The sequence below is a fragment of the Galleria mellonella genome, unplaced genomic scaffold (assembly GCF_026898425.1).
Source record: "Galleria mellonella isolate WM207_F2 unplaced genomic scaffold, CSIRO_AGI_GalMel_v1 utg38, whole genome shotgun sequence".
Classification (NCBI taxonomy): Eukaryota; Metazoa; Arthropoda; class Insecta; order Lepidoptera; family Pyralidae; genus Galleria; species Galleria mellonella.
The window spans coordinates 1,123,469-1,145,129 of NW_026442090.1; the positions used below are offsets into that span (position 1 = coordinate 1,123,469).

A 21,661-nucleotide genomic window follows, 5' to 3' on the forward strand; every position below is an offset into this window, starting at 1 on the left:
TTATTTTCTAAATGAAACCATCTAGTTTTGAATATAATCATGCATTATGATTATCATGCTTTGTTACAACTTAATAAGTAAACAAGTAACTTGCAACTGTAAATTAAAATATAATGGGGGCCTATATAAGAAGTGGAGATATAAAAATATTAAGAAATTAATAACAACAATAAACAAAGAAACAAAACAGAAACATGAAAAAGACCCTGTAAAATATAACAATTAAGGCATAAAGAAATAACAACTTAATATATAATATAATAACAATAAAACATTTTTTATAATACTGAAATAAAGATATAAAATATCGTTTGTTGTCCTCTTACATAAAAAAAAAATAATAATAAAAAAATAACGCTTCACATCGGTGAAACTACGTTTAAAAATAAAGTGTCAACATGCATTTCAACATTCTATTAAACTTACATGATCGTTCCTGGCAGCTTATATAAACGTAACGGGTCTAATTATGACATAAACAAAAAAAAAATAACAATAAAACCTCGTTACATTTAATTTAATTTATTTATTGTTTAACTATCCCCGACCGCGGGGCGTAGTGTCGTGTATTGCAGGGATACCGTACACTTACATTCACATATAAATTCAAAAAGGAAGTAACATTTCAATACTCGAAACAATATCCAAATATTACGTGACAATAAAACGGTAAACAATAATTTAATGAAATCGTAATATTACAGTCTATTCGGATTGTACACTTCAATCGAAAAGTCGAAGTACTTAAACTCTATGATTTTAATACCGAATGTTATTGCACTAACTAGGGCGGGATCGGTGACCCCTTATAGTTAATAGTCTAAAATTGCTTCGTGCACACATGACCACGTTTTGACACTTTTTAAAGACGGATTTAATTTTGGAATACAATATATTATATATAACAAGAAATATATCGTGCGATCAGCGTTCTTGTCATATTATTTTCAAATAGTTCAGTTACAATTACTAATGTACGTATAAAACTTGAAATAATGTTAACTCGGAATACCCTATATTGTACAACATAGTACACAATATATATAATAAGTTGAAATATTAATATAAGATTTCTTTTTTTTGATAGATGAAAATGGTATGGTGACCCCGCCTGCGCTAACGGGATACGCTGGCGGAGCACCAGTGAAGGGTGACAGATGAGAATGAAAACAGGCCAGTTAGCCCATCATTATGAATTCATCAGGGATTAACCATGATAGTTTCCAAGGGGAACCGCGAGGAGGTCGACCTGGTTGGGTATATTGCTAGCAATGGAACTAATAATCCGCATTAGTAACAATCTTCCCCCCCCCCCCCAATATAAGATATTAATATCATAGGTCAGTTGATTAGAACTATTTTGTTTAATTCCGCTACTAATTAATATGCATGCGCCTCATACCGAAAGAGGGGAAAGGGATTGTTAGTAATGGAGACTAAAAATCCCATTGCTAGCAATATACCTAATCAGGTCAACCTCCACGCGGTTCTTCCTGAAAACTATCATGATTAATTCTTCATGATAAATTCATCATGATAGGGTAAGTGGCCTGTTTTCATTCTCATCTATCACCCTTCACTGGTGCTCCGCCAGCGTATCCCGTTAGCGCGGGCGGGGTTACCAATCAATTTTCATGCAACAAAAAAAAAGCTCATAGCGAAAAAAAAACCAGTGATAAAGAACTTCCGCAAAATAACATCTAGTTCAGTAAAATATAAATATCATACTTTGTAATAAAACCGTAATAATGTGTGAACGCCTCACGCAAGTATATATTTCAGAATAGACGTATGTTACATTCCAAAACAAAGGCCGTCTTCAAACATTTGCATTAATTGAACACTGCAGCCATGGGTGGTGAATTGCTTTCCACTATAATGCTTTCGACACTGAAATTAATACTAGAAAAATTGCAAAATAACATTTCTTTGCGAACGAACTCTATCTACCAAATATCAGACCGTACAGTGTTATTTATAAATGTAATTCGTGGCTATTCTTTCATCGTCACAAACCATCATTTAATTCGTAGTTTTGCAATAATTTTTATATTGAATAAACATCAATCAAAATTATTGAAAAAAAAAAAAAGAATTACACGAGTAAATAATGCAATAAAACGTAATTGACTTTTTTGAGCTTAGAACCGAATAAAAGAATCTTATGATCGTACATACGTAATCTAATTATTTTATTACATTTGTTCTATCTAAATACAGGGCAAATACGATAACTAGTGTATGGAATGCTATTCGTGTAACTCACAATAAGTACACCTTTCAATTCCACATAAAATTAAATTCTGATATCGTTAATTTTTTTTATACAACTTAGAATGGCAAACAAGCTGACGGCCCACCTGATGGAAAGTGGTAACCGTCGCCTATAGACATGAGCGGTACCATGGACATAACAGAGTATATACTGTTTCGCCCATGATACTCCCCATGCGATGCCATTCCTAAGGACTCAGGTGTTACTCCTCTGTACATCTGATCTGTGTATCTATGGAGTATTTAAGATCGTTAAAGAAATTGATATATACATATTAAGGAAAAATAAGATACGATTATGAAAATAATACTCTCTACATTATATCTAAACAGTCCCCTGGACAAGTGGCAGACGAATCTATCGATAGAATCGTTATCGCTAACGATCCATGAATTAGAATAAGACGGTGACGCGCCGTGTCTTTTTATTTTAACGTTTAGTGTCTTATTCTTTCTCATGCGAGCGCTAACCGAAACGATTCTATTTATTTATACATTAAAATATGTCTACAGGGCAGACTTAATGCCTAAATGGCATTATCTACCAGTCAACGATTACGCTAAACAGAGAGAGTAAATAGCAGTGCATTGGCCTAACAAAATAAATTTGTAAATGAAATATTTTAATAGGTAACAACAAAATTCATTTTAAAATTAATGAACAAACATATGTATAGAGTAATTCTATCGACACAAAGATGTATATCGTTTGCCACATGTCTAGGCGTATACATAAAAATATTTTGGCATTGTTCAAACAATGTGAGTTTGAATCTAATTGCATCATAAATAACTAATGCAAGTACAAGTTAGTTGTTTGAAACATTAAAAAAACATTAAAAAAAAAATATAGCTCAGCCACTTCGTACTCGGCACTCGGAGCGTATATAGCACGGTGGGAAAGTAAGAGAGCCATATCACCGCACATAAAGTTTACGAGCTATATTCAAGCAAGATTCAACATAATATTCAAATTTAGAATAAATACATCACCTTTCAAACTCTACGTTCGTGGTTAACGATTATTTTCATGTCTATTTCGTTAAATCCCTCGTAAACGTCTATATATTGTACACATTTATGGTATACTACGTTCAAAAGCTAGTGACATCAACAAAAATATAGGCAAATATTGGCAGTATATATTATGCTTTTGCACTTAGTGACTTGACTAACGAATCGTAGGTACGTCAGACCTAATTAAACGTTGGGATATCCGATGCCGACTCAGTAGTCTTTATCTAAACCTATTTCTAAATTTCATTTTAATAGAATAGGGGCATGGACTTTCAATGTCATTTAAAATCATTTTATATCTCTAAAATGCGTCTTTGAAATCGTTAATTTAAAAATTTCGTATTCCGTAATATTACAGATAAATTTAGAGACATGTTATTATGAACAATTTTAGGTACATTAAAAAAAAATATCTGATGATACCTTAATTTGTCTAAGACATATCAACAAAACTGATTTCGAAATAGGTCGTGGGAATTCTCTAAAGTTGACAATTAAATTACTCTAATTTTAGAGATAGAAGATGATCATTTAAGTAAGTGGAGGAGCCTCGAACTATTCTCTAATTGGTAAATTTTTAGAGTATGATATTAATCGTAACCAACTTTAGTGATTATTGGTTTTATATGACCGTATTTATCATATCTCTCGTTTGTACCTAATTATAAACGTTCGGTTTTCGCTTCTAATTTTCTTAATAATCTTTGTATGGGTTTAGTCCACCGATTATTGCCTGTGTGTATCACACAATATATAGTCACCGAGGTAGAATGCACTTACATTTGTCGGCACTTGTATTATAGTCATCAACATAATCAAGCATCAATTAAAATGTTAATAGATATTATTCAACTTAATCGTGTCTTTGACTGTTTCGAAATAAACTATGTTATTCATATTGTTTCTGCCTACCCCAACAGGAAATAGGTATGATATTAATGCATATATATCATTGATATTCGAGCTGTCAAAACAGAAAATAGGGTACAATATAAATATTTAATAACTCTAAACTATTAAAGAATAAACAATACGGTAACTGGTTGTTTGATTAGGATTACGTGGTAACATAGACTTCCGCAAAATAACACCTAGATCAGTAAAACACAGTAACTCGCAAATATAACTTTAAATAAAGTTTAAATTTAATTAAAAAAAAATGTTTTTGCTAACGTTGTAGAATTATTCTATTCTAAATGTCAACAAAACATAAAATTCGTTAATTTTAAGCCAAAATCGATGCTAATTACGTTTACATCTTACGTTATTAATTTCAACGCATAAATTTTCCATACTTAAAAATTTAAACATAATAGTAAGAGTCAAGTTTAAACAAGCCATTACGATTTAATAATGCAAATCATTTGAGCGTCGATTTAAGTCCAAAACGACAAATAACGATGCACGATCATTGTAAACGAGTTTTACATATATAATGGTAGTCGTTGGCATGTTTTGAAGGCAGTACACTGAGGAGCGAAAATTGAGCATTTTCATCAATGATACATGGGTCGAAAAAAAGACATAAAGAATCCAGGTCTTATATAATAATAATTAATAATATGTTAGTGAATTTACACGAGTCACTGATGTCTGACATTTTGCCTGTATCAGAGATTCCACTCTTACCTTTTTGACTGAAACCCAACATAGCGCGTAATGTTGTTTCACAGTAAAAATACAATGAAAACGAAAGTATTACTGTTCTCTTATTACAGTACGCTTTAAAAAAAAAATGTATAACGCATAACCTATTTCTATGTTTGGCACAATTACTTAATAAACTAAGCATTTTTTTTTATGAAAATTTGACTAAAAAAAAATTAAACAGATTCGTGATAATATGTAATATTATAATCAAAACATTTTTTTTTTTATTTAAGTAAAAATACAAGAATAAAATACAAAAAAAAAAAGACGTAAAACACATTATTAACAGTGCCAAGTATATAAATTGTTTATAATCCTTAAGTTATATAATTATAAATAAATTACATTGATAAACACGTCACACAACGCCGGCCAACTGGTGACTGATAATTCTGATAAATAACATAATCATTCTACGCTCCTCGTATTATCCTCGCCGATCGAATTCGATGATTGATAATAATTTATAACTAATATTTTCTCGCGACATAGACTATTAAATCACCTTAGAATAAGACAAAATTTTTTTTATTAAAAAAAAAAAGCGAATAAAAACATTGCATTAATAATACTTAGTGTGAAAAAAATTGAGCATATTTGGCACGAATTATTATTACGCAATGAAAGAGTAGTATACATATTTTTCGAATAGAAAAAAACCCTGACGATTTCGTAACACTATCGAGTTGACATCATTTAGGCTAGTGCGACAACGCCGATTTTCGGTCGCCGATCATCCGCGACGGAACACGACTATATCAAATTGCATACGGTTTGCTACTTTTGGCCACAACATACGGCAGATCCGTCATTAGGTCGATGCAATGTCGTAGAGATCTAGCGCCTAGCATCTATTCGGTGGTACACGCGCCTATTTTTCGTCAGCGAAAGATCGGGAACATTGCATTGCACATTTTCTTACATAACGCGCCACACTGGGCGAACGGTCCACAGTAACTGCTCACAATTGTTATTTACGCGACGGAAATTTGAATAAATGTAGCACTAGCCTTCACGTCGTATTAGCAGACAACTTATAAGGAGTTTTAGCAATCATATAGAAAGTATTTCCTATCAAAACATATAGATTTTAATTTTTTTTTATTACGGCTACTTTATTCAATTATAGTAAATGTTAGTACTAAAATTTTCAATATAATATAATAGAGACTGATGGAAAACATGAGAATAAATAGGTATGTGTAATACCAAAAAAGTGACACAAATTACATTTGCAGCACATTTTTTTTTCAGAATAAAACCACAAATATCGTCTGTGGCAGCAAATGAGCATTTGAGTATTGGATTAAAAAATTAACAAAGATCTTGGATCTCACCTCACAAAGTAAATCACAGCCTTCATACATAACATTATATTCATCCATTAACGAATACTTCATAGGGCATTTATAAAACAAAAATAATTTTAACTAGGAGATCTTTGGCATTAATATGCGCTGAATTACCACGTTTACTCACATTTTATCAAGCGTCAGCGCTACGTTCCTAATTGCGTCTAAATATCGACTTTTAACTTGATGCAGTAAAATGACACATCGAAATAATGTTTCCATATTTATACTATAGACATATCCTCCATATTAGATATATATTATATATATATCTAATATGTAATATGTAATATGTAATATGATCGTGTACGAGTACATTTATTACGATTTAATTGATCCTAAGATTCATCTGTAAGAGGGATTAATTTTTAAATCGGAATATTTATTTTATTTTCTTAAAGTGATTTTTATGTTGATACTACATATAGATATCTCGAAAAGAATAATTGAATAATTATATTAATACTTAATGTAACATCTTTTAGAACATTAATTATACATTAATCAATAAACAAATAAAAATTACTATTTCCGTACATGGTTTTGTTTGTGCGTGCATTTGTCCGACACAATATAGATTTTACATCAGTAATACTCATCACAATTTTTGTAATGTAGAAAACACTACCATTTTACTGCATCAAATTAAAAGGTAACGTGTGATCGGTAAAGAGTGTTTTAATAATTATTATATCGATCAGAATTTCATGAATAAGATGTCGATTGCAAGTTATTTCGTTCAGTACACATGACTACACCTAAATATACTTAGTAAGCTACAGGTAGGTATAAGTCCGCATTACACACGATACTCAAAAGGGTCGCGCTATCCGGATTTGGCACTAGATATATTTTTTTAATTCATTTTTACTAATTATTCAAAATGACAATGTAAATATTCAATACAATGAGTATCCTAATATCAAATACCAATGTAACAATTGCGTTAATTAGAATTTAAACTTCGAAACGCATAGTAAATAGCACGCTCGCATTGACGTCGATCCGACGAAATAAGGGGTGACAACGACCGAACAAAACTCTTAAGGCTTTTAAATGTCCCAAAGCGAACTTAATCATTTTCATCGTCGGAACAAAGGGGAGGAGGGAGAGTAGACACGTCAAACTTTTGCTCGGGACTATCGCTGGAAGCTTGCGAGTCAACATAATGACTAGAATAAAATCGTTCGACATTATTCAAACTGAAACGCTGGTCGAGATCTCTAGTGTAGTGGTCCTCGCTGGCGTCCCTACTTTCCACCTCGTGTTCATATTGGGGATAACACTCCTGCGTTTGAAACATATCTCCTTCTTCATATTGCTCCGGGTAAGGACTACCTCTGTACTCCTCATACTCGTCTTTGTCTTGTGGCAGTTCAGTGTCCGAGTAGGCTACAGACTCCCCGCGCTCAAATAAGTAACTTCCCGATTTAGACATTTTTGGCGCTCTTTTTATTGTATCGATAGGATATGCATAGTCATCAGAATCATCTCTGTCACTCTGTTCCTCGTAGAACATTGCTCTTGGCTGATGTTGTCCAGAAGGCTCCCCAAGGGACTTCTCTTCGGACTGACGGTAGCCTGATTTGGTCTTCTTCAAAGAGGATTGGCGACTACTTTTATTGGAATACGACACTCTGGGAGGACTATCTTCCGGCACATAACTAGGTTCTTGTGTATCAAGGTAAGGGTGCCGCAACCGACCTAACCTATCAAACCGAGGGAAGCCCATCTCATCCTCGTCAGCAGAAGATCCAAAACCTTGAAACTGAACGGGAGTTATGCTAATAGGAAACTGTTGGGCCTCGTAATTTGCACTTTTATATTTAGAATATTCGGCTTGTCCCTCGTCCTCCGAGTAACTTACCGGTTCTGGAACATCATAATTCTTAGAATCCTTGGATACTTCAGATGATCCTGATTCAACTTCCGGGACGTAACTGTCGGAACATTCCGAACTTTCCATTCTACGCAATGTGTCTTCTACAGCTAAATACTTGGCACCATGGTGCATGTCGCTTTCAGATGAACACTGACTTTTAGTAGAATCTTCCTCTAATACATCATGTATTTTTTCATGTTTTTTTCGAGCACCAGTAACCTGCTTCTTACGTCTAAATGTACGCATTCGTTCCCTTGGATCTCTAATAACATCTAAAGAACTATCAGTGTCATTGCCACTAGGTGGACTCTTTAGAGATATATTTCTCACTAAAAACGATTTTTTCACAGGTGCCTTTAAAGGTTGAATAGGTGGCGATTCAGAACTCAAACTACTAGAATAGTAAGGCGAGCAACGCGAGAGTGGGGTTTTACCAGACCTTTCCGCGGACTTCTTTTCTGAATATTCCCGGTGAACAGTAGGGATTTCGGGTACAGATATCAACGGTAAATCAGATGAAACTAGATAATGTTCATGAAACGACCAACTTTTAGGTTTACTGCGATATTGTTGTGAAGATTTGTACTCTTTGATCTGATTTTTAGAAAGTGTCTTATCATCGTAGCTCGCATGTTTAGCTAAAGGCTTATAATCAGATCTTATAAATTGGTTGCCAGTATCTTCACGTATGATATTGGAAAATTCCTGACTTTGATATCGTTCACTATGTTTCTCTTCTTGGCTGTATAGCTGAGAAGGCATATCGATATCTAATTCTGGCTGCGGTCCCACAACATACGGTTTAAAATCACTGTCCTCACTTTGACAACGAGTTGCTGGTTTAATATACCTATGAGATTGCTCCTCATAACTCATGCTCTTTGGAGGTGCTTTTTGATACCGTTCGTGCGTTCCGTCATGAGGTAACTGATAACCCTTCAGTCTTTGTTCAAACCTCAATACACCGTTTGCATGTTTTTGTAAACTACTCAAGGAACTCGAACTCGATTTATCAGATTTATCACTACAGCTAATTGAAGAAGACTTGTCATTCTTAGTAACATAAGGCGTAGTTAACCTTAGCACATGCTCTTTACATTCGAAGGGTTCTTTAGATGGCGAAGGGGACTTTGTTGAATCTACTTCTAGATCTAATTTTTCTTCGATATCAGGTGGCGGTCCTGTAACCGCTGTGTGTTCAGATTTAGAATTTTCTGTTTCAGGCTGATCCTCTCGAGCGGTAACTACGAGTGTGTGACTCGTGCTAGCAGCAGACCAATCGGAAATAGACTGAGCTAATGTTAAAGTACTATCGCTTTTGGTGCCAGAGCTACTATCTATGCCTTTCCGTGATACTGTAGTATCAGAACTACATAATTTATCGTATTTAATATTTTCAGAACTTTTATCTAAACTACTGCTTTTAGAGCTCATTTCGCCTTGTGAACTTTTCTTCGGTTTTTGCTCAGATTTTTTACTCGTTTGAGAGGATGAATATACTTTGCCCGAAATATTCTCAGATTTTTCACTTTTAGGAACAGATATACCTGAAATACTTTCAGAAGCTGAAAGATTAGCGTATTGTCTCACTGTATTTGTTCCTGTTGACCACTCTGAAATGCTTAAGCAAATAGATGTGTCCTCAGAATGTGAACTGTGAGTGCACTTTTTTTGAGGCAATCCAATTTTCACAGTTCCATCTAGATCGGTCCCAAATGAACTAGTTTCCTCCTCTGAATGACTACTATGACTGCATCTTTTACATGTACCTGCACTACTTGTACTCAACTTAGTGGCTGCCCGAACAGTTTCATCAGCCGCAGTCTGCGATAAAAGATCGTCTATAGAGGTATCTGAATTATTAGATCCATATGAATATTTTTGAGTACCCATTTGCGAGAATCTATCGAAATCAGGCGACAGAGATTTACTGTCAGCGCCAAATACATCATCAGGATCTTCAAATATAGGACTATGATTAGTTGGTGATTTTTGTGGTTGGCTAATAATGACCTTTTCTTCCAAATTACTTTTGATAGCAAATGATTTATGTTCTGCCCTAGAACAGCATGAACCCACGTCACTCATAAGACAAGTCGCCTTACTTATAGTACCACTTAAACAAGATTTATCATAATTCGGTACGACACCTTTGTTGAGACAAGTAAATTCATCATGCTTCTCCAAAGGTTCTACCATATAACCAGACTGCTCATAAGGTATAACCTTGATATTTTTTAATGCTTCTTCACTACGATCCATTGATTTTTCAGATTTTGATTCTGGAGTATCCTTCTCTAAATCATCATCATTATTTAATGTATCACTATCATCATCTGACCCCTGTAAATTATCTTTAGAACTTTCAGACTGAAGAGTTACTTTTGTTGCTTGCTCAGGTTCATTGTTCATATAATATATATGTATTTTTTCAATTATCGGTGTTTCTAAGAGATTAGGAGGTACTGGCGGCCACTGGTCATCAGATAAGCTGCTTCTCTCTCCTGCTTGGTCCGGTTTAGTAGCAATAATTGGAGGTAGCTCTGGTAATGGCCAATCTTCTGATTCCTGACTTTCACTTGCGGAAGATTGTTTCGATGGGGCCTTTAAAGTAGATTTGGAGGGTTTTTCAGGACTACCACTCATTCTCTTTGAGTCCCAAACCTCATCCTTTTTTTTACTAACTTTATCAGCCTCTTTTATACTTTCGTACATTTCACTAATTTTTGTTTGATCTATAGGTATATCTGGCATTTCAGCAGAAGTTCTTCTATCTGTATCAGATATATAAGCTACATTAGCGTTACTAGGAGGATCGGAACTAAGACTAGCTTGATGGTCACTTGAATTTAAAGATTCTTCATTAATACTCTCAGATCGAGAGCACGCCTTAGTAGAATCTTCATCTGCACTAGTTTTTTCAGATGCAGTACTTCGTTCTGATATTCTGGATAACGTGCGACCAAAATTCTGACCATATCCAATAACAACATCTGCAGGGGTAGAAGATGTAGCTGGGTATAGAAAATTAACGGGGAAATCATTTAGGTCATCTGTAAAATCAGCTTCTGTAGAATCTTTCGATGTATTAGCAGATAGTGGTGGATTTTTGGAAAATGTTTGAAAATCATCCAACATTCTCTGATTATTATATTCAAAAACGTCTTTATTGATCGTTAGACTTTCATAACCCTCGTGATCTTGTGGTATCCATGCCTCTTCTATGCTTGTGCTATTTTCACTGCCTGAAGCACCGAAAAAGGGTCGCCATGTAGGTTTTAACTCCTCGCCACGACGATAAGCTTCGCCTAAAGAACCAGATGTGGACTCAGTTGTTTCAAAAGACCCTCTAGATTCCACACTGAGTGATCCTCTAGAATCCATGCTAGATTTAGACGAGCTCTTTTGATCATCAAGTAGACGTCCTTTTCTTCTGGACGAAGAATCGTCAACACTAAGAGAGCCTTTCGATGGTGTAGTAGTTGTTGTTGTATCCATGCTAGATTTCGATGAACTTTTCTGATCTGTGTCTTTAAGTGATCTCTTTTTCATCAATTCTCTTTCGAAGGACGACGTAATAACATTGCCATCATCATCAAAATCAATGGTTGTATTTTGATCTTCCTGAGATATTGTAATAGCAATTTTAGTTTTCCTAGCAGTTTTGTGCAAATCTTTCTTAATATCTGAAGCTTTCGATGCTGCTGATTGACTCGACTCAGACTCTTCGATAACGCACTTGCCAATTTTATCTAACGCACTCTTCTTTGCATTCGGCCTCGAAAGTTGTTCAACAGTTTTATCGATACTTTCAGAACTAGACTCTGAATCAGTAGGCGCTTTTTGAGAATCAACTTGACCTTGTTTCTCTAAAGTAGGTGTTGGTGATTTTCTTGCATACTTTGAAGGACTTCGAGGGCTTTCTATTCGGGTCAATTCAGGAACTGGTGAAGGAGATTTCGAATTGGATTTTGAATGTTCACTTGATAGAGTGTGTTGTGATAGTAAATGTTCTTCACCATATTCCATAGCTTGTTTGAGCTCTTCTAAGCACTCTCTATCTTTTTTGTTAAGTTTTTCGATATCTTGTGATATGCCAAGCGGTCTAGCAATGGAACAGCTCACACTGGATTCATCGTCAATTGAACTTCCCTTAATGTTTGCACTAGATGGACTTACATCCTTTTCTATACTTGTCCACGAAGTTGACTCCGAACTTCGAGAACGTTCTGCACTCAATTTCAATAATTCAGTACGCCTAGATTTAGCTGTTAACAAAGTTCGTTGATCAGGTTTCTGTTCAGTCGGCGATTTATCACTACCTGAACTTCCAGTGTGTTCACCGGATTCAGACTTATTTGTAGACTTAGAAGTGCTCGAGTCTATAAATGGAATATTTTCAATAGTTGGACTATTTTCTTGCGGAGGAGTGACAATAATTTTGTTTTTATTTTTCCATTTGAGATTTAAATCCACAGTTTTAGTGGGATCCCGCGTTGGCCTCATATCTCGCTCTGTTTCAGTATCTGAATGTAACTGCGACATGGTCTCGTGTCTTAAAAATTCGACTAAACTTGCCGAAGACTCATCAAATGTACCTTGTGTATCCAACATTTTTTTACCTTTGCTTGTTCGATTACTTGTATCTGAGAGGGGTAATTCTATGTCCCCTGTATAATCGTCATAATCAATAGTGACCCAAGAACCAGTATCATCACTTTTACCTCGAGCAAGTCTCATTTTCTTTCCCTTTTTCGAAGCCTGATCTTGATCAGAAGAACTATCAGCATCAATGTATGGTAAAGAGATTCCTAATACATGACTATCATCGGATACTTTTAACTCGCTAACTTCAGTTAAAGATTCTTCTTCGCTGGTTAAACGAGCTACTTCACGTTTTCTTTCGGTTGTCGCTAGTTCATGTATATCTTGAGCACTTTTACTTTCTTGGAGCTCAGTTTGTCTTTGTTTGTTATAAATATCAATTTTACGACGCTCCATTATAATTGTCTGCGTATCATTTTCTATAACTGTATATTGAGAACTGGTCATCCATTCAATCGATGAATCATCTTCCGTCTTTTCTTTATAGCTGTGAGATGGTGATACTTCTTTTGTTTCTTGCTCTTTGACTATTTCTGCCTCTTCTTTTACACTTGGATGCACGTCTACTTTTACAACTTCCTGTTTAAAATGTTTTTCAACAATTTCTGGAGTTACTGTCGACAGCGGAGTTACATAGTTTCTATCTAAACTCTTTGATTTTATTTTTGATTCAAAATGCGGATCCACTTTTCTCTCTAAGCTTTTAGACTTAACACTCGGATGGATTTTTTGATAAACCACCTTTCCTTCGATTTGTTGTTTAATTTCTTGTTTCTTGGATAATGTTTTAGGAGATTTTTGAAGTGCCGCAAGATCGTCGAACTTATCTTCCAAAGATTGACTGGATTTATCATCCATGCTTTTATTCATTTTATCGTTACTTTTTGTTGTCTTTTGGTCTTCAAAGCTCCTGCTAATTTTTCCATTCAATTTATTATCGAGTTTCTTAGGAGATTTTGCAATAAATACATGGTCTTCAGCTTTGCTATTGATTTTCGTTTCAATAATAATTTTATCACCCTCAGTCTTCACTAAAATCTTATCTTCTGGTGGTGGGAATGGTGGTAAAGTATCTTTGACTGGACTAATAAGAGTCTTTGTTTGTTTCAAGGCCGCTTCGAAAAGCATTTGTTGTTTTTCTTTTCGTTTAGCAATCTCAGTATCACTATCTTCCTGGGATTTAGTTCTTTCCTTACTCCCACCACGTTTAATTTCCATTTTCTCAAGGGATTTAGATTTTTCCTTGGCCATCTTTTTCGCTGTCTGCTCTAACTCTTGACTTTTAGCACGTGCTATATCGAGCGGTGGAACTGTCAAAAAGTCCGGTCGTTCTTTCAAAGAAGATGGCAATGACTTCTGAGTCTGTAATGCTTTTACCTTAGTGGCGTTAGTATCCAAAGATCCTCCTTTATTAAGTTTCCCACTCATTTTTTGTTTTTCCTCTGGTTTTGTTTTAAGTGTTAGCTTCTTCTTTTCTTTCCGTTTTATCCTCTCTATATCGGGTACTATCTGATCTTCACTCAAATCTGATAATTTTCTTATACTACCTCTAGGTGAATTTAATGAAGAAGTAGGCGATCTTGATGGCGATTTAGAAATAGGAGAACGAGATAAAGGTGATCTACTAAGCGGAGATCGAGATGGTGATTTAGCCTGAGAGTTAAGTTTAGTCAAGTCATATCTACGTTTAAAGGATCTGGGTCGTCTCTGTTCAACCAAATCTTCTAATAACTGTAATTCTTCACGATCAATTACGACTGATTTTATCTCTTCTAAAGGTTCAACAGGTTGATCCTCTTCTACCTCCTCAATTTTGTCTATAGTTTCTTTCTTAACAGTTACGGCTTTCATGGATTTCTCATCAATCAGGGATTTTTCTTCTAATATTTCACCTTCTTCGTTTATATCTTCAACCGTGTCATCTTTTGACGAAAACGCATTCATTGGAGGTAATCTATGTAGTTGGATAACAGGCGTATCTAAACTTTTAGCTCTACGACTCGCTGTTGGTGAGTCTTGTGTTGCCTTTTGACGTTGTAGTGAGAAAACAGATCCCTCAGATAGATTCAATCTAGCATGAGCAAAAAGTATAGGAGTGCCACCTGGTTTACGCAACATAGGCGATATTAATTCATCTCGTAGACTCTTTTTTACATCCAGTTTACTTCCATCTTTTATATCGTCTTTTAAGTCGCCGAGTTCTTCAGACTGAGTGGTCATGCCAGTTACTTTTTGAATTTCCATATCTGCTAAATGTTCGTCTTCAGACTTGATAAATTCAGTACTCTCTAAAATAGGTGATGGTATATTTTCATTATACTCCCATTGTGAATTTTCTTTACTTATTTGTTTAATTTCCGTTATTTTAATTGCAACGTCATCTTCAGAACTTGGGATAGAGATTGATCGTTCAGAAATTCGCCGCAACTCTGTAGCATTACCACTAACATTATCAAGTATTTGAGGATTATACTTCGCTTCGAGCTCCATCAACTTACGACACTGTGGTGGAGATCCTTCAATTTCTGTAGAACTCATAGTTTGTCCACGATGCCAAGCTCCTGAAGTAATTTTGTCATATTCAAGCTGTAGAATAGGTTCCAGATCTTTACGAGATTGCGGTGGAGAAAATTCTAACTTGGGTGCTGCTTCAGTAGTACCAAATACATCATCAGAATCAACACTTTCATCATCGGACGAGAAAGAAGTAATTCTGATTTTATTATTCTTTGTTTTAATTTTGCCACCTGTACCTTTTTTACCTGCACCACGACCTTTGGATCCTCTTTTCGATGGCAACTTTTCAGATTTTGATTTAATATCCGCACGCAATTTTTCAGCCGCCGTCATAGGTTTGGGTTCTTTGCAAATAGGTGGTTGTTGTACATTCCGTCCATTTATAGCAAACTTAATATCGTGTGGGAATTGTGGCTCTTGTCTAATACTGTCCGTTTTGGAACTTGTTGCTGAATCGCTTTCTATCTGACTCAGTTTAGAATTTAGAGTCTCAAGTAGCACTGGGTCGAGATTTTTTGTAATGTCTCTCTTAGGACTTGGTAAATGTTGTAACTGACAACTCTTATCGACTTCTAAGGTAACTGGATCTACTTTCGATAAATCAATATTTTGCGTGAATAAAAAGTCACGACTTTCTACCTCCAAGAATTTAGAAGAATGTTCCACTTGAATGCTATTTCTTGGTGATTTAGGAGACTTGGGTGACTTTGGTGATTTGGGTGACTTGGGTGATTTAGGAGATTTTGGCGATTTAGGTGATTTTGGAGATTTCGGCGATCGCGGTGACTTTGGATGATCGTGATACTTGCACCTAGGATGAGCATTTACAATATGTCGACCATTTTGTGGCGGCAACATAATAATATCTGGCGGCTGTTGTCTCTTGTCCTCCATTGGCGATGGAGCAGTGCCATTCATAACATGCCTTTTATGTAGTACATATGGTATATCATATCCGTCATCGACAACTTTTTTATTATCTTTAATTCCTGCTTTAAAAGCATCGAACTCTTTGAAATAATTTTTGGGCAAATCGAATGGAGGGCGTATATGATCCGGATGCCTAGATGGTAATTCAAAGTGAGACCGTTTAGTAGCAATAGGAGGAGCGCTTGGGATTTGTCGAAATATATAATCTTCATCACTCGATTCCGCCGGCGTTAAATCTATAGACTTTTGATGCATCAAAACGTGTCTACGAGAATTGACACTACTAAATCGAGGTCTATTAGCGAGACTATTGGGATCACTCTTCGTTCTTTCTACAGTAGGGTGAGAGTACGGAATAGCAGTATCCGTAAGCCGACTACTCGAACTAGTCTCCAGAATAAGCTTCGGATTATATTCGTCGAAATGAGTCTTCGCCATTAACTCTTCTTTCAAACTTTCTTTTCTACCATGTGTATGACCTTTAGCACGCATATTCTTATCGAACTCAGACTGCAGAATTGAAGGTGATTCTGCTTGGGTTGAAGCTGCTTTCACTTTATTTTTCGCATATTCAATGCTATCCATCGCTGGCAAAATACGAACATTTACGTCCGATTCATTAGAAGACTCCTTAACGAGATGTGAAGGTGGGTTTTCTTTGCTGATAGATCGTGTCAACGATTCTATTTTTTCTTTATCAAAACTAAATACAGTATCCGAAGAGCGACGTCGTTGATAACTGTGAATCTTTGCTGCTCTAGTGTTATCGATTTCAGTGTCAAGCCCTACTATTTTTTCGGGCCAAATGTGCGTAGTTTGTGGATGTAAATCTTCTTCTTCGGTAGATAAGTCATCGGATTTCTTTGGAGGACTGAGATCTGAATAATGACCATATTGCTCCAACTCTACATTTTGCAAGCTCGCAGAGTGCATAGGACTCGGTTCTTTATGTTTAGTATTACTCGGAAATGTTGAGTAAGGAGTAGGAATATGATAATAGTTTGGTGAATTAGCAAGGTTAGCGATCAAATCTTCATGGGACTTATCGAACAGCGTCTTCTCTCTATACTCCGGTTTCTCCATACCGATAAATGTAGATTGGGTATCGTAAAAATCTTTCGTCGAATCTGGACTAGAGGAAGGCGATATAGGTTCGAAAGGATCAATGTAAGCATTCTGAATACTGGTAATACTACGACGTCTAATACTAATGTCATCGGGCTCGTAGAGATTCTTTTTACAATCATAATAATCAGACTTCGAATCCTGACTGGACGTTCTAGACCCCGACCTATCTGAACTCTTACTTTTTAAAGTTTCACGAGATTTCTTACTATCGGTATGATAAACGCTGTCGCGGGATTTTTTGCTGGATTCTGCACTACTTTTAGAAATCTTAGAATCGTAAATATCACTCTTCGATTCCTGACTGGACGTCCTCGAGCCGAGAGCCCGCTTGATCTCCTTATAGAAACTACCATCGGATCTGACCGATAACTTTTCGCGCGGCAAAACTCGCGGATCGTCAATCAGGAAGGGATCGAGCGGTATGTCGTTGTCGCTCCTATACTTGAGTCCGATGCCGTCAAGGTGGTCGCGGTCGTCGCACTCGGAGAGGTGCGAGAGCGACTGGTCGTCGTCGGAGGGCAAGTCGTTGCCGGAGTCGAGGGAGCAAGAACGCGTGCGCGGCGGCGAGCGGCGCCGCGGCCGTGCCTCCGAACACTCGTCGTCCGAGCGCTCCACCAGCTCGTAGCTGTCGTGCGAGAGGTCGTCCTGCGAGCCGCCGCGCGCAAACGTCGGCAAATCGAGGCGCGGCTCGCTTATCGCGCCCGGGAAGCTCGCCGAGTACGTGCGGCCGACGAGGTCGCGCGCGCCATCCACGGAGCCGCGCGTGCCGAGCACGAACGCGAGCGTGCGCGCGTCGTCGTAGCGCGTCACGGGCGAGTCGACGCGGCGCGCGCCCGTGGCGTAGTACGAATCGAGGTCGGCGAGCATGCTGCGCGTGTCGCGGCCGCGCTTCGACCGGCCCGCGTCGTCGAAGCTGAAGTCGCGCAGGTTGCGGCAGCTCGCGCTGCGCCGCCACGCCAGCCGCACGCGCCCCGCGCCGGCCTCCTCGGCGGCGGCCGCGTCGTCGTCCTCGACCTCGACGAGCAGTGAGCCGCCGGAGCGGCTCGAGCGCGTCGACGGGCACGCCGAGTACATGTTGCACTGCGAAAGCTCATACTCGAGCCGCTCCGACGACTTCTTAAAGCTGGAAGACTGCTTGGCGAGGACAAAGTCGGGGTAGCCGCTAGGGCCCGGGGAGGCGGCGACAGGGCGCGTGGCAGTGCGCATGGGCGGCGTGCGCGTGGGCGTGGGCGAGCGCGTGAGAGCCGCACGCGCGCGCGCGGGGGACGGGGAGCGGCTCTGACCTGCCGCCGGCGGCTGCCTCGCGTCCGGCCGCTCCTCCCGCGGGGCACGAGGCGGCGGAGTGGGTGCGCGCGCGCGACCAGCTGCGCGTCCCAAACTCGCCTGGCTCCATATACTCTCCGGAGAAACCTGGCCATTCACAAGCGTTCATTTATGATCGTGTAATACGTGCATATAAGAAAACCAAGACATGCAATCAAAAACTAAAAACAACACTAAAGCAATAAACTGCTCTATAAATGCACAGAATGAAATTGTGCTTTTTAACCAATGACATCTCTTGACGAATTGATCGAAATATTCTTACTTTTGAATAAAAATAACATCCCTGTCACTAAAACAATGTAAGTACCTATATTTTAATTGGTTAATTACACCGAGTTTCACGAAAATGTGATTATTGCATTATTTGTATATCGAACTCTACACAAACGATATAACGACATTTGTAATAAATAGACAAATAGACAACAACAACTCACCAACTGTGTCGTCGTCCGACGAGGCAGAGGCGAATCCAGCGTAGGATGATGATTGACCTCGGCATGGGTCACAAGCTCGGGCGCTCCCTACAAAGTGATATGAACATACAACGATTACAGTTCCAAGGAGAAAAGTTAATAGAAGACCCGGTGCCGTGTGCGTTTCGGAAAATGTGCAATCTGTACATATCAGTGCCCGTTGTCGAGACAATAACAGTGGTTCTGATATCTTCACTAGTGATCCTCATTAGGCATGGGCAATATTGATACCGTTCCAATATCTATATATTGGATTCCTCTGGATATTTTTGGCGGAAAAAAGGTCATCACACATTTCGATATCGTCCATATTGGTCAGGTATCTATTTTCAAATATGTTAAAGTCCAATACTACTTTTTGGATAATAAACTTTTAACATATTATTTATTAGACCAGTACATAGATATAAAATATATAGATATAGCTATATATTACCCACCTCTAGTCCAGATGTAATAATTTGGTAGAATTTTTTTTTTTACAGAAAAAACATTATTGTAATATCTACAGACCACTGCCATTATCTTATGAAATAGAATGAGGATTAATCCTGTATATTAGGGTGACATATTATGTGAATGAGTATTATATCTATACATATAAGGACAATAATTGCAAGAACAAGAAACCTTGTTATCATGCTTCCAGTAAGCCCAACAATGAGTTAAAATAGAAGCCCAATACCGATTTTAATATATTATGTGGTCTCATTATGCATGTGCACGTAAGTTACGTAAGCCTCGTACATTACGATACTCATAAGACGGGTGTGTCTTTAGTCCAATGAATTTCAAACTTTAGATAACTGTAAATAGCCCTTTTGTATTGTCTTTTTACTTTCAGGGATTTTTATCCTAATCGCGATGTTAGCCCCATTGTTTTCTAACTTAATATTTATCGATCGAAGAGCAATTCTTGAAAAACTAAATATTTTCGTTGTGAAAAAATCCTTGCTCCTTTTCAAGTGATGGGTTTAGCAACTGACATCAATCTCACGAGAAGAAGCGATAAGGTAGAAAATGAGCTCGTAGGCCCATAAATATTTACGTTAGCATGTTTTTATTGACAAATCATATAAAAACAGGTATCATCATGCTCTGATTACATTATAAATTAATAGTTTTCAATTAGACGGAATCATATAGATTCTGTTACAGACCATTCCTACCAAAATTTATTTTTGATTCGCATTACACAACAGACGAAACATGCCGTGTTTTGATCTTTAGTACTATAACGACTTATTATTATTAGGTATGTTAATACGATCTTGAAGAATTCTAAGGCTTCGCGGAGTGCACTTATTTCATTAACTACCTTTTACCCGCAACTTCATCCGCTTGAGCAGGATATAAAGAAGCCTATATCCTTTCCCATCCCATATAGTACATATATACTAAATTTCATAGTATATGGTTAAACCGTTAAGATAATAAACAAACTCACTTTCATATTTATAATATTAGTATTTGTAATATAAGTAAGTAGGCTTATTAAATTATTGAGGTCAAAACTAATTAGTCACGAATTAGGAACGATACTAATATCGTTCATGAGTATTGTGATGTACGAATTGGAAAATGTAACGTCCATGCAAGTTATTCCCTTTACGCAACATACACGCAAATTAAAACTTGTATAAATAATTATCTATAATAATACATATGTATGTTAAATATATATATATATATATATATATATATATATATATATATATATATATATATATATATATATATATATATATATAAATTGAAATCGAAAATTAAGGGGACGTTTTCAGATACTTATTAAAAGAGGGGTGGACTGTTCCCATCTTATCCCAGGATGTGTGGTGCCCACTTAAAGATGCGAGCGAAGCTTACACAGCCAATTGGTGTTCTATCAGTAAATATGAACATTTTCACCAAAGAATCATGGGTCGAAAATCAACAAGTAATATGAGCCAACGACGTATACGGCTACCAAGCTAGTATCAGAGAATCAAATATTGTCTATTTTCGACTTTCATTCTCGACCTTCTTTGAGAAACATGACCTGTTTCAGTAGAGAACACTCCTTTAAATATATGCCAATGATATTCGATTTCAATCTATATATATATAAAATAAAGACCACTCAGATATACGACTCGGTAAGTCATGTTTTAAAGACAAAAAAACAATATATAATCTTGTATAAACTAAAATTCATATAGTCAGTGTGAATACATATATCAGTGTGCGCAGACAACAGAAACACGATGCGTCAAGGTTAAGATATGATCTCGAAATATTAGAAACGTTAAAAGCCAATTTGCAAATGCCCTTACGATTTGGCTGCAGTACAGTTTTGAGAGCTGAAAGGAAACAAAATATCTATTGTGAAGTACAAAACATAACAAAGCCCTCAATTCGGCTACCCACTTAACAAACTGTCCCGTCAAGTGTTACACCAGTATTGTATAAGTGGACTTGTAACATTTATGTTTTAGAACGATTTAGATTGCTATATTATATGAAAC

The 21,661-nt window shown here is 36.9% G+C and overlaps 2 protein-coding genes across 6 annotated transcripts in view; both read right to left on the reverse strand.

Annotated features, from left to right (window-relative positions):
• LOC113523061 (FERM, ARHGEF and pleckstrin domain-containing protein 1-like) overlaps positions 1–21,661 on the reverse strand; it is an 82,554-nt gene that overhangs the window by 20,457 nt on the left and 40,436 nt on the right. For 3 of the 5 annotated variants that reach the window (XM_052897812.1, XM_052897813.1, XM_052897815.1), the window contains 3 exons: positions 21,470–21,496; positions 19,119–19,205; positions 18,639–18,765 (listed from right to left, as the gene is read on the reverse strand). In XM_052897812.1, the coding sequence (XP_052753772.1) occupies positions 18,639–18,765; positions 19,119–19,205; positions 21,470–21,496 (241 nt within the window). The remainder of the gene's footprint in view (positions 1–18,638; positions 18,766–19,118; positions 19,206–21,469; positions 21,497–21,661) is intronic. The other 2 variants (XM_052897814.1, XM_052897816.1) reach the window with 1 other exon arrangement.
• On the reverse strand, positions 5,288–18,622 carry LOC113523034 (uncharacterized). Its single transcript, XM_026908900.3, has one exon. The coding sequence runs from the start codon at positions 18,559–18,561 to the stop codon at positions 7,366–7,368; it is 11,196 nt and encodes a 3,731-aa protein (XP_026764701.2). The 5' UTR covers positions 18,562–18,622; the 3' UTR covers positions 5,288–7,365.